A 20,812-nucleotide genomic window follows, 5' to 3' on the forward strand; every position below is an offset into this window, starting at 1 on the left:
CCCTATAGGTGGAACAACAATATGAACTAACCAGTACCCCCCAGAGCTTGAGTCTCTAGCTGCATATGTAGCAGAAGATGGCCTAGTCAACCATCATTGGGAAGAGAGGCCCCTTGGTCTTGCAAACTTTATATGCCCCAGACAGGGGAACGCCAGGGCCAAGAAGTGGGAGTGGGTGGGCAGGGGAGCAGGGTGGGGGAAGGGTATAGGGGACATTAGGGATAGCATTTGAAATGTAAATGAAGACAATATCTAGTAAAATAAGTTTTAAAAAAGTTTGGGGAGACTCATGCTGCTTGTGGTCAAGCTTCAGCTAGGAACCAGAGGAAGGTAGGGACTGTCACTGTCATGTTTTCAGGGTCCCCCTGCTGAGTGCAGCAGATTAGATGGAGATGTGGAAGTAAGCTAGGATGGCTTTGCTCTTGCTTTTTCTAGAAGGATCCCTATAGTTCTTGTGTCCACTCTATGGAAATGGATCCTTTGTGGAGTTTGAACTCATAAAATTTTATCTCTGACATTTCAGACTATTTTTGAGTTGTTTTTGTTTACCCTTATTTACATTCATAACTAAATAAAAAGCTAATGGTTATAAGCCTGCATTGCCCAATTTTATATTCTCTAATTATGTTTCATTCTTGCCCAACAAAATGCATTAATCCTTGTCTAATATTCATTTTTCTTTGCTGACCTCTGAGCAACTTTCTGCCCAAATTTTCCACTATTTTTAATTGTATTATCTCCTTAAGAATACCAAATGAGAGATTACATTTAAAACAAAATATGTATCTGGAAAGCATCCAGCCACCAAAGGGGTAGATACAGGGAGCCGATGTAGCTTGGGAAGGCTCTTCTGATGGGATCTTGCCTAAACTCTGTCCTTGGAGAGAGAGCAATAAAAAATGCATTTAATTAATAAATTTAGTAAGAATCTACGCAAATAAATCTGTAATAATTTAAATTCAGTGTTATCTTTCCTTGAGGAAATAAAGCATTTGAACAACCCTAAACCAAACTACTGGACTGTAAGAGGCAGAAAACGAAGCTAATATTGTGAATGGAAAATAAGGCTTCCAGGTACGTATTAAAATCTCATCTCAAGCAGGACCTTCTTTGTAGAAGCTAAATAATCTACTACTTCAGGCTGTCTTCCTGAATCTAACTTTCTTCACTCTGGATTATGGATGCTATAACTTTTATTCAAAATAACCTAAAGGAAATTTTTATTTGCCAGAACAGTCAAATTCCTTGTTGGGCTATTTAAGAAACAGCTGGAGCTTCAAAGATCATCGTAGTCAGGGCCTAATTGTCATCTCTCCTGTCAGCAAAGGAGAAGGAAAAACAGAGCAAGCTTTTATACATTTTCTGAACTTAACACAGGTAGACTTATTTCTCTTACACACAGAGGTTACATATAAGGTTTTTCTTAATCTTGTCTAATTAGATAGAAAACAAGACTACTTTCATTTTATATCAGAGAACTGTTCATATGAAGGCCCAACTTGTTCCTCAGCAGTTTGTGGTCTCCAAGGACAGGTCCACATCTGTTTTCAGAATCCTTTCCGAGTCCTGCACCACCTGGGGAACCCACACTGGACCTTTGTAAAATGTTGCCCATGGTGCAATCACATAGAATCAGATCTAGGTATAAATCTTACTCTGGTCAAAAGAAATTTAAACAAGAAGAATCTAAATGTAACTTCTGACACAAAGAGATTTCTAAACAACTAAGGCCAATGTGAAAGAACAAACCACCCAGTTCCATAAAGTAGATTAAAGCAATTCTCATCATACAGTAAGTCACAGTTTTATAAAAAGTGTACTCAAAGCTCTATGTTCACTCTCATCACACTTTTAAAATCTCAGAATGTCATCAATACCTATCATTTCACAGATTGAAAACAGAATTACTCAGACACCAGTGAGATAATAACAGGCATTTTGTGTTTATTTGTATAGCATACATGCAATTGGAGTTTTCTCCCCAACTAAAAAAAATAAAAGATAGTTCAAAATAAAAGGAAAAAAAGCAGAATATCAAAGAATTTTACAAAGGTGAAAGAGAGGGGAGGAGGAAAGAAAGGAGGGAGAGAAGATGGGGAAAGGTTGAATACTCAAATCATGAAATAAAGCCACACTGCTTTCAAGAAAACCTTTCCTAAACTAAAACTGATAGTAAAACTCGTTCTTTTTTTTTTTTTTTTTTTTTTTTTTTTTTTTTTTTTTTTTTTGATTTTTCGAGGCAGGGTTTCTCTGTATAGCCCTGGCTGTCCTGGAACTCACTTTGTAGACCAGGCTGGCCACAAACTCAGAAATCTGCCTGCCTTTGCCTCCTGAGTGCTGGGATTAAAGGCATGCGCCACCACGCCCAGCAGTAAAACTCATTCTTATCACACTAAAACAAAGTGTTCATGCTGGGTGAATGGCAAAGGGTTACTCAAGGAAATCCACATTTCATGTGACAGTCTCCACACTGAATGCCACTACTATGTCCAGCCACTAGCCCAATTATTTGGTTACCCAAATAACAAGTGGGCACCGCCACAATCACCTGGATCGCATATACACAAGGAACACTACTGAGCAAGTCGCACTCATATAACAATAACAAGTTCTTAAAAGAGGCTCCGATTCAGGGGACTTCAAGAGATGGAAATACTTGGAAGAGACTGGAGAGAAGGGAGAAGTGTAATTATATTTTAATTTTTAAAATCTTGTTATAGTAAATCAAAACAACGTTCTTATATTTTTCCCCATGTGACTTTTCAAGTTGGTTGCATTGAGTCCACTATGTTCCAGAGTCTGGTAGTACTAATGTAATACCTTCTTTACTTTTCCAAACTGTGGCACACCTCTACCCTTTCTTTATATAGTACACTGGGCTGATGGTGTGGCTTGGCAGTGGGGCCCTAGCTTAGCATGCGCCAGAAAATAGACTAAAAGTTACATAAAACACAATGACAGGCACCTGTCTCCACAAGCACGTTTCCATCTCACAGAAAATTCACATATGCTACCATTCTTAGGCAATCTTCCGGAATGACTGATTCCAAATAAAGCTATGTGTACCGTGTTTTAAAGGAAACACTAGGATTGAAGAGAGATCTGTAAAAAAAATCACATTCTCAATATATATTTCTTGTACGCCACTTCTAAAATACTCATACTTCACAGCTATTGTTATTCATATTTGATCAAATTCATGTGAGTGATAATGCTGTAAAAATCTACAAATGGGAAAGTTGATCTTGTCTCCTGGAAAACAGTCTGTCTGATGGAAACATGATGGTGTTACCCCAATGATAAAGACAACTGCAATTCCCTCACTTTACAATCGCCTGGAATTTAATCTGTTCCCAGAGGCGGATGAGTGCCTCTGTGACTGAGGAAGTCTACGATGCTTGCTTCTAAAGTGACTACCCCTGTGGCACAAAAACCACTCACTCACTAGTAGTCTCCCCGCCTAGCCCATATCTCTATTTTCTCTGGGTTACTTACTGTGACGCAGACTGTCAGACATTTACCTTAGAAACCTGTGATATCTGAAGCACCCAAACCAAGGCTCAATAGAAACCAAAAGCAAACAAAAAGCTTATAAACTTCAGAAACGGTTAGCATCAACTAGCAGTAAACATGAACCTACGTTGGTCTGAAAGCCAATACACCTATGCTTACTTTCAGGAGATCCCTGGAGAAATCCCCACCTTCGTTTACTCCTTGGAGATTCGTGATGAACTCCTGGCAGGTCATCTTCTTTCCAATATTCTGGAAAAGAGAAAAATATAATATATTACAGAATTAAGATCAATTCTTTACAATTCAGCAAAACAGAGTTAGTAATTGATGTGGTTTTTAACATGCATGCATGTCCGTGCATGTATGTGCATGTGTGTGTCACGCGATAAAATTTTAGCATAAGAAAGTAAGATAGACGGTTTATTATTCTTTTTAAGTTGTCATACTATATAAATCACAATGTTACATCATATCTTTATTTTAACCTAGACAAAGTCTGCAAAATGATGCAGCCTTTATACAGGTGATATATAATACAGTGTAAACTTAAATCATGGATTAAAGTGCTATTCCCAAGCTGAATTATACTGGTTTTTACTTCCTTACACTCTGACAAGTACACGTGAAGGAGCACAGATTTATTCACTTTGAAGCTAGCAGGTTATCTTATGTACCAGCAGAGAAATAACTCTAGAGTAAGACAAACAGGAATCCATGCTTACATTAACAGGAAGAGCCAGAACGTCACTACTATTTGAATCAGCTTCCTGAACTACAGTAGGATCAAATGACACCTATATTCATGGTGGCTGCTTTTATAATGAGCCTCTAGGCCTCAGGAAAGGGGATTTATGATAATGTACAAAATTATACCTGCCCCTTCCACCTGAAGAGAGGCATCACCTCCATCTTCCAATGTAATAAGCAAACCTCAGTACGGCTCCAAAGTTACTTTATCTTTCAAAGCTGCTCACTTGAGAAATCTTGGAAAGATACAGAAGGACCAAAAGTTCTTTGTCCCATGCAGGGGAGGGACACAGACCATAGAGCACTGGGCACAGGGGCGTACCATCTCTGGCAATGTGCAGTGTAAATGAACAAAGGGTACAGTAACAATCACTTGTCTACACACACACACACACACACACACATACACACACATTTTACAACTAACGGTACAATTTCCAAAGCTATTTTTTTAATTCATAAATGGCAGGTGTGATTTGAACCATAGTAGTTTAATTATTCAACTGAACTAATTATTCAGTTGAATTAATTAAACTCAGAGTGATAAAGCGTGCAAGTCCTTCCTTCACTGGAAGTTTTACACCAGTGCTTATACAGCAGCCCAACTTCTAGAACACACTTCTAGAACAATTTTGATGGCACATTCCCCGTGTTTTACTCTCTAAGGCTGTTCCCACCCAGGCTATCTAAATATTTACAGTAAAAGTGCTAAAATTGTTGTATCAAACCTCGTACCTCTTCTATCAGCAAGTAGGCACGATTTCTTATGAAAGACTGGATGCAGAGATTGACACTAAGAACAAGCCTTGCCAATCAAACTTATTCAGGTTATTTCCAATGAATAATGCCTGAATTTCTGAAGATTTGATTTTTTTTTATTTAAAGCCCAGAAAGGAAATTTAATATTAAAATATGCTTTGCACTGGTATAATGAAAATGAGAAAGACTCTATTTTCATAATCCTTTCTTAGTCAACCAAGATATCTTAAGGTATGATAAATCATTTCAACATGATTTAGGAAGGTCCTCTTACATTCCAAGAACATAATCAAAAAATGAATAATGACAAATGTCATTTAAAATGTTTTTAACAAAAATATTTAAAGACTCAATTTTATCACTAGACACACAAAAATGTAACAAAAATTCTCATAACTGAAAATTTCATATTCTTTTTTGAATCTGACCATTATTTGACTTCTAATAAACTTAATAATTATTAATAAGTATAAACCATCGTAAAATATAGAACATGTAAAAATTTATTTTTTATTTCATGTTACTGTTTTTATTGAAAAAAAGAATAATGATCCAGAAAAAAGAATTCTTCAAAGCATAAAAACAGAACACATGAGTAAACTTTACTGAAAAGCAGACTAAAGCTATAAGTTCAAGGAGAAATAAATGAAGTAAAATGTGATTCATTATGTGAATTTTGGCAAAGGATTGTGGGAACCTTCTGGAAATGACTCACCACTAAGGTGGCTGATAATGAGATTTTTAATAAAATCTCAAAGCTAACATGAGTTTGGAGGAAGTTGGTTCCAGCTTTTATGGAAGACTGTGGAGTTTAAGATATCAATGAAGTGCTAGGAATAGCAAAAGAAGTGGAATTAGAAATAGAGACGAAAAGACAGGACTGATTTATTATAATCAGGACATAACAATGTGTGGTAGTTTTAATATGCTTGGCCTATGAAGCGGCACTATTAGGAGGTGTGGCCTTGTTGGAAGAAGTGTGTCACTGTGTAGGCAGGCTTTGATATCCTATGCTCAGGCCCCACCTGGAGTGGAAAATAGTTTCCTCCTTGCTGCCTAAGGGAGACAGATTCCTCCTGGTTGCCATCATATCAAGATGTTGAACTCCACTTTCCCAGTATCATGTCTGCCTGGATGCTGCCATTCTTCCCCACCATGATAATACTAGACTGAAACTCTAAAATTGCAAGCCAAACCCAATTAATGTTTTCCTTTATAAGCACTGCTTTGGTCATGGAGTCTTTTCACACAATGAAAGCACTAAGACACCATGCAAACAACAAAGATCTAAACTACAGTATTGCAGACAGTCAATGACAGGTATTCCAGTTTCATCCTGCTGTTATGATAAACCACTCTGTCAAGAGCAAGTTATGGAAAGAAAAGGTTTCCTCTGTTTATCCCTCCAGTTAAATGTCAGTTACTGAGGGAAGTCAGTGCAAATCATGGAAGAAACCTGATGCAGATACTGTGGAGAAACACTGCTTCCATGCTTACTGCTTCACTAGCTTTCCTATGCTACTGCCCCCACAGGGGGACGGCCTTCCTGTGTCAAGACAATCCCACACAGACAGGGAAACAAGCCAGCTTGTTCTAGGCAAATTCCTCAATTGAGGTTCTCCTCTCAGAAAACTCTACGCTGTGCCAAGCTGTTAACGCTGATATACAGGAGTTGGAAAATTGGACCCTGATTCTGAAGGGCATTCTACTACAAAGAAAAGACTACCAACACCATTGCACATTGTAGAAAAATCTCTTATGAGTCAACCCACAGGTCAACCTAACTAAAGGTCATTGTCACATAACTGTAAGAAACTCCCAGAACCACCCAAATTTCTTTAAGCATTGGCCTGCTTAGTAGGTAATCTCATGGTATCGAGCATCCTGAAGCTGCTCTTTGACAAAGTGCTTGGACAACCTGGACTGATCCTTCTGTGCCCTTGATAGAAATTTGCTACAGGTCTTTTGCTTATGCTTATATTTCTCACTGTTAAAGGCCTCTACTTCCAGTGTTAGAGCTGGGATAATAGAAATCTGGTACAAACAAGAACAAAAATTAAGAAAGTTCCCCAGAAAAAAACAATTATGTAGAAATTGAGAATTTCTCAGGAACTGATTACTTAAATAAACATTTAGGTCATTGATGAGTTTTGTTAGTAAATATGAGATAGAGGACTTGAGAGAAACTTCGGGAAATGCTAGAAACTGACGAACTGGAATTGAATCTCTAGGTTTTTCTGTTCAGCCTCAGGAGTAAGGGACTAGGGTGAATAGGAAGAGATTTTGATACAATTATCACATGCCTTGGAGCCTTCCTGATGGCAAAAGGAAGGGGGTTTAGGAGTCCTGATATTCTTGTCTTCTTTACAGAATTGTACTAAAGATAGGAATCATACTGAAACAAGGGTTCATGACAGAATCACAGAGGAAAACATTTTGGCTAAGTGAACTACCTGCCTTTCTAAACAGACTTATCAGGCCAGAACTTATATATATAGGGGCTGCACAATACTTTAAGTATCAAAGAAAAAGAATAGTGGTCTTCTGGCAAATATTTACAAAAATAGAAAAAGGAAAAGAAGAATTCAATAAGGGTCAGAAAGATTGGAACTTTTGTAAACAGTTTGATAAAACAGGTAGGAGGAAGTAACTTTTGACCTATTAATTCTGTGCCAAACTGAAACAAAATCAAATCCAAACAGGGTCATCCAGTCTAGCACTTCTGTAATCACAAGGCTTTAGGACACCAATCTTAAGGAAGAAGTTATTGACTTGAAGTTGATTTTATCATGTTAAATTTTAGCTCTCATAAAATTGCTGTTTGCTTGCTTTGTTCCTCTTTCAATATTCTTATGTAATCAAAAAGACTTTAGAAGAAAATGTAGTTTGAGAAGCTGTGTAATCAATGAATGAAGTTTCTGAGGAAATGACTTTGTGTATAAAGAATGCCTGTGAGAGACACAAGTTGTCAGGGTAGGTCAAGCCATACAGAGATGTGCCTCCTCTGAGTCTCATGAAATGAAACTGAATGGCATCCACATATGATTCTTCTCTTGCTGTTCATGGATCCACCTGCTCCTGCTCCAAGCCCTGCCCTCAGCTTGGGCTGGTCCCTGGCAGTAATTGACAAAAAGGCAAAGTCCTGCCCTAGCAAGACTGTGTTAACTCCTCAAATGGTCAGGTGATTGTTAACAGTTTTAGCAATTAGGTTTTTTGTTGTTGTTGTTGTTTTGGCTTTTTTTTTTCTCTCCCTGAGACAGGATCTCTCTGCTTAGCCCTGGCTGACCTGGAGCTCATTCTGTAGACAAGGCTGGCCTGGAACTCAGAGATCCACCCTGTAGGTGTAATGCTGGAATTAAAGGCAAACACCACCACCACCCAGGTACAATAATTTTTAATTAAGAAACAGATGCTGGTTTGGGAATATATGGCTATTATAAACTCAATGAACTCCTGTATAGTATAAGCATAACTCTTAAGGTTGAAAAAACATAAAAAAGATGGGTGAACCATATTGTGTTCATAATTGATTCATTATGGCCTGGAACCAAAGCATACCTCTGAAGGATCCTGAGTGTGTACTGACCTTTCATATGCTGATGGATTGATGTTTTGATTTCTTTTAAACATAGATTATTCATAAAGAATATTAATATTCTTGTGATATCTTTGTCCATTTTGATATCAGGTTAATAGTGTTGTCACAGAAGTATCTGAGAAGTGTCCCTATCCCATCTCTTTACATCTGTGATACAGTTTATAATTATAGTCATGCAATGAGTTTTTCATTATAGAGAAATCTTTCATTGCTATGTTAACATGCTAACAGTCTATTCAGAGTTTATTTTATACTTCTTCCAGAGTTTCACTGTACTTTTTCATTTTACCTAAAATATTTAGCCTGTTAACACACAACCATTGGCAGTATTTACTTGGTATCCTTTTATTTCTACAAAGTCAATCAATAATAATATCCCCTTTTACATACTGCATTTTGTAATATGAGTCTTCTCTGTTTTTATGGCTTGAAAACATCACTAATATGGGACTGCAGAAGTGGCTGAGCAGTGAACTGCACTGACTATTCAGGGGGCATTGATTCACGTGCCAGCTCCCACGTGGCAGTTACAACTGTCTGTAACTCCAACTCCATGAAATTTCACACCCTTACACAAACACACATGCAGACAAAATGCCCACGTACATTAAGAATAAATCATTATTTTAAAAAAAAAAAAAAAACATCACTGTAAGCCTTGGCCTATGGTTCTGCTAGTTTTCATTCTGTATTTCTGACATGTTATTTTTCCTTTCATTCCACTCGTTCACAAGTGCTATTTGTTTCTAAATGGTTTAGATGGCTGATTTGGATTCATTCTTCCTTGCTAAATGGCATGTACAACCACTACACATAGCACTGCTACAGCTATATCCTAAAAGAGGATTTAACATGATTTTTTTATTTTTCATCTGAAATGACTTTTCTATTTCTTTTGTGAATGTCATCTTCGACCCACTGTTTATTTAGGAGTATACTACTTAACATCCACAAATTTCCTTCAGTCCTTTATTTTTTCATCCCTTTGTATAGAGAATATACTTTGTACAGTTTGATATTTTTTCTACCCTGTTAGTACCCTGTGTTTTTGCATTTACCCCTTGTTTTGCAGGATGGTACATAGATATACTCTAGGAAGAAATACATAGGGGGTCTGAAAGGGGATCAAGAACAGAGGACTTTGTTCTTTGTGGGGCGTAGACATTCACCTATTGGCACGTCTGTCTTCACAAGTCTTCCCCTTCCTTCCTCCTTTCTCTCTCGCCCCCTCGCCTCTCCTCCTCCCTCCTCCCTATCCTCCTCTGTGAGCATGTGAGTATAAAGTAGAGCCTAAGTAGATTCATTCAGGAAAAAAAAAGACAGACTCCCAAGATTGACAGGGAAGGAATGTCCCCGTGGCCTTCTAGGGCAGCTTTATTACAGTCATGGCTGGTTAAATCACTGCCATTAGAGGCAACTCAACTCTGAGTCTAGTCTCTCCTACAAGTAGGGTAAGTACATAGGGTAGGATAGGATGATGAAAACCCCAACATCTTACTCAAGGGCATATACTCTTCGAAAAAAAATCACCATTCTGGCTACCCAGAAAGTCACTATGGGTTATTTCTGAATAAAAATCTTTATCACCCAGAAAACCCCAAGAGATTAAGATCTATCAGACTCTACTCTCACTCAGAAAACAGCATGTTTTAGGCCGTCTATATCAGGAGCTGGAGGTTGAAGACCCAAAAACAAAAGGGTTTCCTAGTTTGTTTTCTAATTCTGTGCCTACAAAAAGTTCTATTCCATGTGCCACAGTAGGGGAAGGATCAAATACTATTTTATTTTAACATCCCAGGTACCTATATTGATTCAAAGTGTTGCAACTCACTGGATTCTTTGTTATAAAAATGTCTTCCTTTTTTTTGTAGGAAAAGAAGACTATCTTGAAGTCTATTCTTCTGACAAGAGATGCCTTAATCTCTACTATTTGGAAATGGGAGTGAAGCATAAAGAATATTCTCTTATTATGTATGGGACACACTTTTTTTTCTAAGTTCTATATTAAAGACAAAAGTTTAAAAGTTTAAAATAGTTTAACAACCCTGTGGGTCTCCCCTCCATTCCCCCTTGTAGCTACTATCGTTAATTTGTTTAGTAACTTTCTGTGATCAATTTTCTGATGTTTAAGTAAATCTCACTCAATTTATTAGCTGGCCACTGAGCTAAATGAGCAGAGACTCAGAAATCACAAGAACAAAGAGTTTGCCAATGGCTCTAAGTCATGTTGAGACAAGAGTTTTTTTTTTTTTTAAGAAGTAATTTATTTATTTTCTTTACATCTCTTCCAAAGTTTTCCCTCCCTCTTCTCCTCCCAGCCCTCCCCCACACCTTCCCTTACCACCAACCTATTCCTCCTCTTTTTCTCTTCAGAAAAGGGGAAGCCTCCCATGGGTATCAACCAGCTTTGGCATGCCAAGTTGCAAGAAAATTAGGCATATCTTCTCCTATTGAAGCTAGATGAGGCAGCCCCGTAGGAGGAAAAGGTCCCAAAAGCAGGCAACAGGGTCAGAGACAGCCCCTGCTCCTGATGTTAGGAGTCCTACATGAAGACTAGGCTATATACAACTGTTGCGTATATGCATGCCCTCTGGTTGGTGGTTCAATCTCTGTGACACCTGATGGGCCCATGTTAGTTAATCCTGTAGGTTTTCTTCTGGTGTCCTTTTCTCCTTCTGGCTCCTAGAATCCTTCATCCCCCTCTTCTGCAGGCTCCCCTAATATTTGGCTATGGGTCTCTGCATCTGTTCCTGAGATGACACTTATGCTTGACTCCTACCTGCAAGCATAACAGATTATCATTAACAGGCAGGATCCCTCGAGGCATGGGGCTTAGACAAGGTTTTAGTGCTCCAGCAGGGAGTTGACGCCCCGGCTTCCACTGGACTTCCTACCTATGGAGCATCTTCAATTCAGGCACAAGTTGCAAGTCTAGATATTCTCAGGTCTGTCTTTCTTGGGCATGTTAAGTTCCTGTAAGTCAAAACATGACCAGAAACATACCAGAATTTACCAGAGCTCCATCTGTATATCATAGCCCCAAGTTTCCCTTCTACATATTTTGATATCTTATTTGTCACAATTTGTCACCCTCTGAAGCAACAACAATCACTATTCGACAGCTGCCACCAAGTAAGTGAAGAGCCAGGGCAAAGAAGGGCAAATCCCGGGAGTGAGCAGCTAGACAAATCATTGACAATCCTCTGGATATGAGGCTTGGGATCACTCTATGTTCCTGCACCAGGAGACATTCATCCTCTGTTCATAGCTACAGTGATTTGTAAGGCAGTTAGTTTTGAAGGTTTTGTCTCACAGAGCTGAAGAGAAGGATGGAACATGGTAACTAAAAGCACAGTGCAATGTCTGTTTGACATTAGATGCTTTCGTTTGTTTTCACTTGAATACACTCTAGACTGCTACAAGCCTGGGGCTAATTTCCACAGTACTGAAAATGGTGACTAAATCAGTGCTACCAATGTTATAGTAGAGCAGGTTTCCCCAAGTCCTTGCTTTGCGATCTGGAAATGTTGTAGTACTTTCAGCATTCTTTAAGGGGCCTCATGAAGGAAATCTTTTAAAGACTATTGAGTAAGTGTGGTGACCTAAGCTTGTGATTCCTGGACGTACCAGGTACAAACAGGAAGATCGGGAGTTCAAGGCCATCCTCAGCCATAGAGGTAGTTCCTAACTATCATGTGTCACAGGATACCCTGTCTCAACAATAGAAATCGCTGTATCAAGAATCCTTTCTCAGTACACAGAATTTCTACTGGAAATGGAAGTGCTATCATTTTAGGAACCATTGGCATGCTTTATAACACTTTAACACAATAGGAAAGTCTTTGGAGTCTTTGATTTAAAAACAATCATACTTCATTCTAAATCCATTTTTATTTTATTTATTTAGTAGCACCTTTGGTATAATTTCGTTGAATACTATACCCTTTCTACAGTTGTAATACAGATATCCATTGAACATACCTATGGATTTTGAAACTGCAGTTGGGATGACCCACACATATCTTCAAGTTCTTCAACATCAGAATCAACTAAGCTTCAATGGAAAAGTATTTATAATACTAACAAGACTAGTATTATACTCAACAGAATATTTGAATTTTAAGAAAAGGATAAGGAAAGATATGTGTAGAAAGTGTAAATGCTATTATTTCTATAAGGGAGTAGAGACATCAAGATTGTAGCATACTCAGGAAGTAGGGGACTGCACTCAGTCCCCCACCTGCGTAGAGGGTTGGTTATGCCTTGAATCACACAGTATAGAAGCACAGTGCACATGGCATGTCAAGTTTGCTTACCAACAGAGAAAAGAGCTAAGCAAAACATACAGCTTTCTTTGTATCAAAGATGCCCAGCTACCTCTTGGGTACCCAAGGAATTGAAATTTGTTATCACAGCCCTTTGTTGTCTTTCTCTGGCTTACTGGTAATTCTTCTAAGAAAGGTTTGGAGGTAAAGGTGAAAGCTCAAGTCAGTCCATTTTAATTCTTACTGGTTGTCTATTAGACATTTCCCTTCTATAAGCTTTTGTAGTATTTTAATGGAGAGTAAATATGAAGCAACTTTCATTAAAAAAAACTTATTTGTGATAAAGTCACATGAATTTTAAAATATCATTCAAGCAAATACTGTCCACTGAGTAAAGTCACTTCTAGTTACTGACTTTGTATCTTAACAGTTGTTAAGTATAAAAAAAGATGCCCCTAAATTGTGATATTCTATTCATTATCGTCCCAAACTAATCTAACACTGTGAAGAAGTGTAGGCTTCTCTGAAGCAAGGGTTGGCCAATAACCTGAGTTCCTTCTTATGAGGTCAGTTAAGAGTGGAAATTTAAAAGGCCTGACTCATTTAAACATAGAGATGGATTTCTGCACAAATCTGCAAGGACAATGTAGATGACTCCTTTAGAGATAAGAAGAGGTTAATCAACCTCGAAAGTAAAAGTATGCAAACAGGAAATACCACAATTGTTATGAATTTTGTTTGAAATCCTCAAATATTATACAGGTCAAAATTTTAAATATTTAAGAAAAAGATTATTAATGAAAAGACTCAGACCTTCTTATTAAAGGTTCACTGAATTGAAGATTATACTCTACACTAATTATATGCCTACTTTAAGATATATTTCTTTTAAAAATTATTTTGAGTGTGTGTGCACGCACGCACACACAAGCATGTCCGTGCATGTGTGATTTTCTGTCATTGGTGCGACCAGTGGAGAACAGAAGAGGTCAATGGATCCCCTGGGGCTGGAGTGTCTTAAGAGTTTCTATTGCTGTGATTAAACACCATGATGAAAAGCAAGCTGGAGGGGATATTCTTTGTTCTTGTAATTTTCATTTGTTTCTTTGTTTTGGTTGGTTGGTTGGTTGGTTGGTTGGTTGGTTTTTCACTGCTCATCATTGAGGGAAGCTGGTGCTGCTTTCTGGTTTGCTCTTCATGTCTCAGTCTCAACCTGCTTTATTATAGACCCAGGGCCCAGAGATGGCACCACCCACAATGGGATGAAACCTCCCTGTCAATCACTAAATAAGAAAATACCCTATAGGTTTGTTTGCAGCCTGATTTTATTAAGGCATTTTCATAATTGAGGGAAGTTCCCTCGTTTCAGATGTGATTTTAGTTTTTGTTATATTTACATCAAACTAGCCAGCACATGGAGTTATATAGGTGGCTGTGAGCTGCCCACATGAGGATTGGGAACTGAACTCCTGTCTTCAAGAACAGAAAGTGCCCTTACCAGCTGAGCCATTGTTCCAACCCCTAAAATAGATTTCTTTTAATAGAAGAGCCTTTTGTCTAGGTATCTTTTAAAGATGCACTAATTTTCTTAGTGGAACTCTTTAGATTATTTGTTTTCCAAATAAATTTAAAAGTTTAAGACCAGTCCTAGTTGAAACTGTAAGTTAAAAGAACATTCTAAATCTCACTTAATTATGTGGAAGGAGGGGATACTCAAACTGTAGGTAGTAATGATACTTTTTTAAAAAGTTTATGTATCTATGTATCTATCTATATATCTATCTATCTGTCTGTCTACCTATTCATTTATTTGTGTGGGAGGTGGAGAGAGAGAGACAGAGACAGAGACAGAGACAGAGACAGAGGCAGAGATTGGATCTTATCCTAGAGTTAAAGATGGTTGTGAATTTCCATAAAGGTACTGAGACTTTGACCTCAGGTTTTCTGTAAGAACAAGTGTTTTTAAAAACAGAGCTTTCTCTTCAACCTTTAAGGAAATCTTTTTTAATAGCAGTTTTTATTTTTATAATTAGATATTTTCTTTATTTGCATTTCAAATGTCATCCCCTTTCCTAGCTTCCCCTCCAAAAATCTATCCTCTCACCTCACCCTTCCCCCTGCTCCCCAACCCACCCACTCCTGCTTCCTGGCCCTGGCATTCCCCTATACTGGGGCATAGAACCTTCACAGGACCAAGGGTCTCTTCTCCCATTGATGACCAACTAGGCCATCCTCAGCTACATAGGCAGCTAGAACCATGAGACCCACCATGTGTTTTGATAGGTGGTTTAGTCCCAGGGAGCTCTAGGGTTACTGGTTAGTTCATATTGTTGTCCCTCCTATGGGACTGCAAACCCCTTCAGCTTCTTGGGTACTTTCTTTAGCTCGTTCACTGGGGACCCTGTGCTCCATCCAATGGATGACTGTGAACATCCATTTCTGTATTTGCCAGGCACTGGCAGAGCCTCTCAGGAGACAGCTATATCAGGCTCCTGTCAGCAAGCTCTTGTTGGCATTTGCAATAGTGTCTGGGTTTGGTGCTTGTTCATGGGATGGATCCCCAGGTGAGGCAGTCTCTGGATGGTTGTTCCTTCAGTCTCTGCTCCGAACTTTGTCTCTGTAACTCCTTCCATGGGTATTTTGTTCCCATTTTCTAAGAAGGATCGAAGCATCCTTCTTATTTGGTCTTCATTCTTGAGTTTCATGTGTCTTGCAAATTGTATCTTGGGTATTCTGAGCTTCTAGGCTAATATCCACTTATCAGTGAGTGTATACCATGTGTGTTCTTTTGTGATTGGGTTACCTCACTTAGAATGATATCCTCCAGATCCATCCATTTGCCTAAGAATTTCATAAATTCATTGTTTTCAATGGCTGTGTAGTACTCCATTGTGTAAATTTACCACATTTTCTGTATCCATTCCTCTGTTGAAAGGCATCTGGGTTCTTTCCACCTTCTGGCTATTATAAATAGAACTGCTATGAACATAGTGGAGCATGTGTTCTTATTACAAGTTTGAGCCTCTTCTGGATATATGGCCAGGTGTGGTATTGCTGGATCTTCTGGTAGAACTATGTCCAATTTTCTGAGGAACCACCAAACTGATTTCCTGAGTGGTTGTACCAGCTTGCAATCCCACCAGCAATGAAGGAGTGTTCCTCTTTCTCCACATCCTTGCCAGCATCTGCTGTCACCTTAGTTTTTTATCTTAGCCATGCTAAATGGTGTGAGGTGGAATCTCAGGGTTGTTTTGATTTGCATTTCCCTGATGGCTAAGGATGTTGAACATTTTTTCAGGTGTTTCTCANCCATTCGATATTCNTCAGTTGAGAATTCTTTNTTTNGCTCTGTACCCCATTTTTNANNGGGTTTTTTGAGTTTCTGGAGTCCAGTTTCTTGAGCTCTTTGTATATATTAGATATTAGTCCTCTATCAGATTTAGGATTGGTAAAGATCTTTTCCAATCTGTTGGTTGCCTTTTTATCTTATTGACAGTGTCCTTTGCCTTACAGAAATCTTAAACAGACAAATTCTATAAATTTCTATAAAGAATCAGGCAGCTAATATTTCAGGCTTTGCAGGCCAAATGTTCTCAATAACAACTGTTCAACACTGTCATCACTATGTAAAGATTTTAAAAGTAGGTGGGAATGTGTCCCAATAAAACTTTACACACACACACACACACACACACACACACAAGATGAATTTTTGCCTGTGTTTACTATTTTGCCCACCTGTAGCCTAACATAAGTTAGTACTGAAATAGATGAAAAATCCTAAAAGATCTAATAGCAACTTCAGGTTTTCCCTTACTTCATAGATTTTCCTTCACTCCATTAGACAAGGAGCTACAAACTTGTGCTATAATGCATGAAAATGTGGGAAAGAGAGACTTTTTGTTCACAATGCTAACTCAAGCTCTAACTAAACAAACAAATAAAACAAAACAAAAACTTAGCAAAAAGGCATACTGCTCCTGACAAAAACTAGGGAGCCTTCTATCAAGTTTCAACTATAATCCAGTATTCTCTGGCCTAGAGGGTCCAGGAGGGCCCATGAAAGTGGACCACAGAGTAGATTCCAAATTAGGGGTTGAAGAATTAAGTAGAATGACCATGAAATTAAGTTTAGGAGTGTTAAGAGCTGGAGCTTTGTGGAAAGTGTGCTTTCGGAGAAACTAACAGCTCTCATTAACTAACAGCTCTCATTGTCTACGGGTACAACCCAGCCTCATAAATCTTGAGCTATTAGAACACAACAGGCATACCCTCCCACACAATTCCACCTCCGCCAACATGTTACAACAAATGAGGAAAAGTATACTATTGACTTGGTAATTACTTCGGTGAAGTAGCACCGCTATAAAGCTCTGCTCCTTTGTTTGCCTCTCATGGAAGTGGAATTAGGTTATGCTGCCCTCAGGTGTCCATCCTTTTAGATGCACCACTGGAGGGCAAAGCAGAAGCCATTGCAATTTCAAAGCACCCTGGCCAACAATTCAAAGAGGGCTTCTCATGTCTGGTACTGGGTTTTTTTTCTTTAGTTTTTCAGGGTGTTCTATTAGCTCAGATGATAAAGTTCATTAAAACTATATATACTTTAGTATACATTTAATTATGTGCCATGGTGTTTTCTACAGAAATAATGATGTCTGCCGTCTCAGCTCTGGCTATTGCTATCTATCCCCTCCCTCCTGCTCCTGTGTTTACCTCCCTCCCTTCCCTAGGAGGCTCCCCTCACCATTCCCCCCAGATCCCCTGTATCCCACTGTTCTGCTGTACTGCTTCTAGCCTTCTTCTGTATTTACCTCCCTGCCCTTCTCTGTGGAGCTCCCCAGTCCTACTTCCCCTATCAGATCACAGGTATAAAGTAACATAATGATTCAATATTACATATAAATACTTAGATGCATACAGGAACAAATAATTTAAAAAGAGGCCATGGATTTGAAGGTGAGTGGGGGAAAGTATGTGAGAGGATTTGAGGGAAGGACAGTGAAGGGATTAATATGATTAAATCATAATCTCAAAATAGACAGTTTTTATTTTTTAAAAGCAGGAGTCTGCAATATCAGTATCTCCTTTCAGAAACTACACTCACAGGTTTAAGAGGTTGGTAATCCAACCACATGGTGGTGGCACACACCTCTTTTAAATCCCAGCATCTGGTAGGTAGAGGCAGGCCGAGTTCAAGGCCATCCTGGTCTACAGAGTAAGTTCCAGTATAGCCAATGTTACACATAGAAACCCTGTCTCAAAAACCATTAAGAAAATAAAAGGAAAATCCAACATTAAGGAAAGACACGATCTTGGCAGGGTTTTCTGCCCCTCTCGTGTACTATATTGCCACTGAACATGGTAAAAGACATAATGTACTATATGAGTTTTGAGTGCTGGGGTCATTGTCCCAAGTTTTAATAAGCTCTAACCTGTATTGTTCTAATACTAAAAGCATTTACTGTTTCACTCACATTCTCTCACAGGTGTTCACAAAGAATCTAGGCGCTATATAACTTTTGACATATTGCAACAGATTAAGTGTAAAAGCAAACACAAAAATCTAGCTATCCTCTATTAGTTCAATAGTAAAAGAACTCAAAAAATGTAAATGCTACTACTTCCAATAAATTTTCTCAGAACGTAAAGTATAATTCATGATTATAAAAACTATGTTTTTCATTTAGTGGTCTTTAATGATCAAATGATGACATTAAAGTTTCATTAGATTCAACCCATAGTGCAGTATGTAGTAAAACACACACACACACACACACACACACACACACACCATAACAAATTTTTAAAAACTCTGTTTGGGTCTTCAAAGATTTTAAGAGTCTAAATACATTCTAAGTTTGAGAAATGCCAAAAGTATAAATATGATTAGAACACTATGGTTTTTTTTAATCTTGAGAAAATAAGACACATTGAACTCTGTCAAAACACAAATATATAATTTTCATTTTAACTTGGATGTCATGGGAGGAAATAAGTTAAGGCATGGAGAGTAGAGATCCATAGAGCTTTCAATCACTTTCTTCATTCTTATCCTCTCCAAGGCAAGGAAGGAAGGAAGGAAGGAAGGAAGGAAGGAAGGAAGGAAGGAAGGAAGGAAGGAAGGAAGGAAGGAAGGAATCCCTTCCTTAAATGAGGTTCACCTGTCTTTCTTCTTCCACGGTGTAAAAGCTCACAAAGGAAAGTTCTGATTAATAATTAATGACTAATGTCTTAGCTAGCTCCTCTAAGACCACAAAATGAGCCCACTGACTCCAGAGATGACCGTGCAATATTTTATTCCTGTTAACCTGTTCTCAAACAGGGAAAAACAAACATAAATAAACTGGAGTGAAGAAGCAGAGAGAGGAACAGAAAAGGTTTCATTTTCAGAGGTCACAGAACAACGGAATGAACTTGACTGGTGCATAATTAAGCTCTAACACACTTGCTGATTCATTCCTACTAAAATTTACACAGTGGCCAATATGATAGTCAGTGGCACTGCATTCTAAAGGTCATTCTAAAATTTAAAAATTTCAAACCGTGACATTTTTCTGTAAAAACATTCCCCAGCTGAAGGCCGGATTCTTAGTCTAGTCCATAGGCTCTCTTCCTGGTAATTAACTGATATTTTGAAAACAAAATGGTGAAAACAACTCAACTAGAAATCCTCAACACTTTAGACCCAAGCATACTGGGTCTTCTGTGGCCTTTCAGTATTGGTGAAGTTCCTCATGATGAGAGACTGGTAAGCCTTTACGGCTGCGAACTCTAATCAATAGAAAAGGCATAAAACCATAAGCTTTCAGTTCCCAACCTGTGGAATGTATATATCATATATATATGTATATATATATATACATTACAATTCATAACAGTAACAAAAATTACAGCTATGAAGTACCAACAAAATAATTTTATGCTTAGGAGGTCACTACAAGATGAGGATTATTAAAGGGGCACAGCATGAGGAAGGTTGAGAAGCACTGCCATATGGGAGAGGAGACCGTATGGAAAGGGTTGACTTAGCAGAAATGGCACTCACAGCTAATGTCCTTTCCTAGACTCATAACTTGGGATAGGTCATAGCAGAGAACACCAAAAATACAGGGCAGCACAAAGAGGAAGACAGAGGGAAGCAGGGAGGAAGGACAGTGGGCAAAAGTCTCCCTATGATAATAAACAGATACATTGCCAAGGACGCTAAGTATGGATGGTTTATGAACTTTATGGAGGACTGTTAAAGCCTCAGCATGTAGAACTGCTGGGAAGTGGAGAATCGTTTTCTATGAGCGTTTCTCATACACTAGTGAGTGACACACAGCCATGTGCATATATATGGGCAGCATTAATTGGACTTGTGGGTTATCAACAACACAAAGGGAAGAAATGAAGTTAGGAGGTGGACGTTGGGAGGATACTGAGAAAGTTGGAGGTAGGAAATTGGGTATGGATATGATCATAATTTCATTGTATACATGTGTGAGTTTTCAAGAATGAAGGAAAAACAACAGAATAAAATAAAATCTATTGCTTAACTAAAAGCTTCACAGCTGTCTTCCAGTACTGCAAAAAACCAAATGATTACCTACCATTTAAATTCCTACAAAGTCCATCCAAGAATTCATTTTACTGGCTGCAAAAGAAACTCATTGCTGTGAAGGAACTCTTCCTATATTTTAAGACTAATCTGTTAATTCTTTCTTTTCCAACCAATATAGTACATTTATCAGGTTGTGTCCTATGTTTAATTCATATGTTAATAGGAAACACAGTAAGATTATGCCTCAGTTAAACTGTGACCACAAGGATACCCAGTAAGATACAAGGGATCTGTATGGGAACCAAGGTTACCCAGTAAGATGCAAGGGATCTGTATGGGAACCAAGGATACCCAGTAAGATGCAAGGGATCTGTATGGGAACCAAGG

The 20,812-nt window shown here is 38.3% G+C and overlaps 1 protein-coding gene across 5 annotated transcripts in view; it reads right to left on the reverse strand.

Moving 5' to 3' along the window:
* The window catches only part of Psd3 (pleckstrin and Sec7 domain containing 3), a 522,390-nt gene that overhangs the window by 177,076 nt on the left and 324,502 nt on the right, over positions 1-20,812 (reverse strand). For 3 of the 5 annotated variants that reach the window (XM_029532004.1, XM_029532006.1, XM_029532007.1), the window contains one exon: positions 3,673-3,763. In XM_029532004.1, the coding sequence (XP_029387864.1) occupies positions 3,673-3,763 (91 nt within the window). The remainder of the gene's footprint in view (positions 1-3,672; positions 3,764-20,812) is intronic. The other 2 variants (XM_029532005.1, XM_029532008.1) reach the window with 1 other exon arrangement.

This window comes from Mus pahari, chromosome 19 (assembly GCF_900095145.1).
Source record: "Mus pahari chromosome 19, PAHARI_EIJ_v1.1, whole genome shotgun sequence".
NCBI lineage: Eukaryota > Metazoa > Chordata > Mammalia > Rodentia > Muridae > Mus > Mus pahari.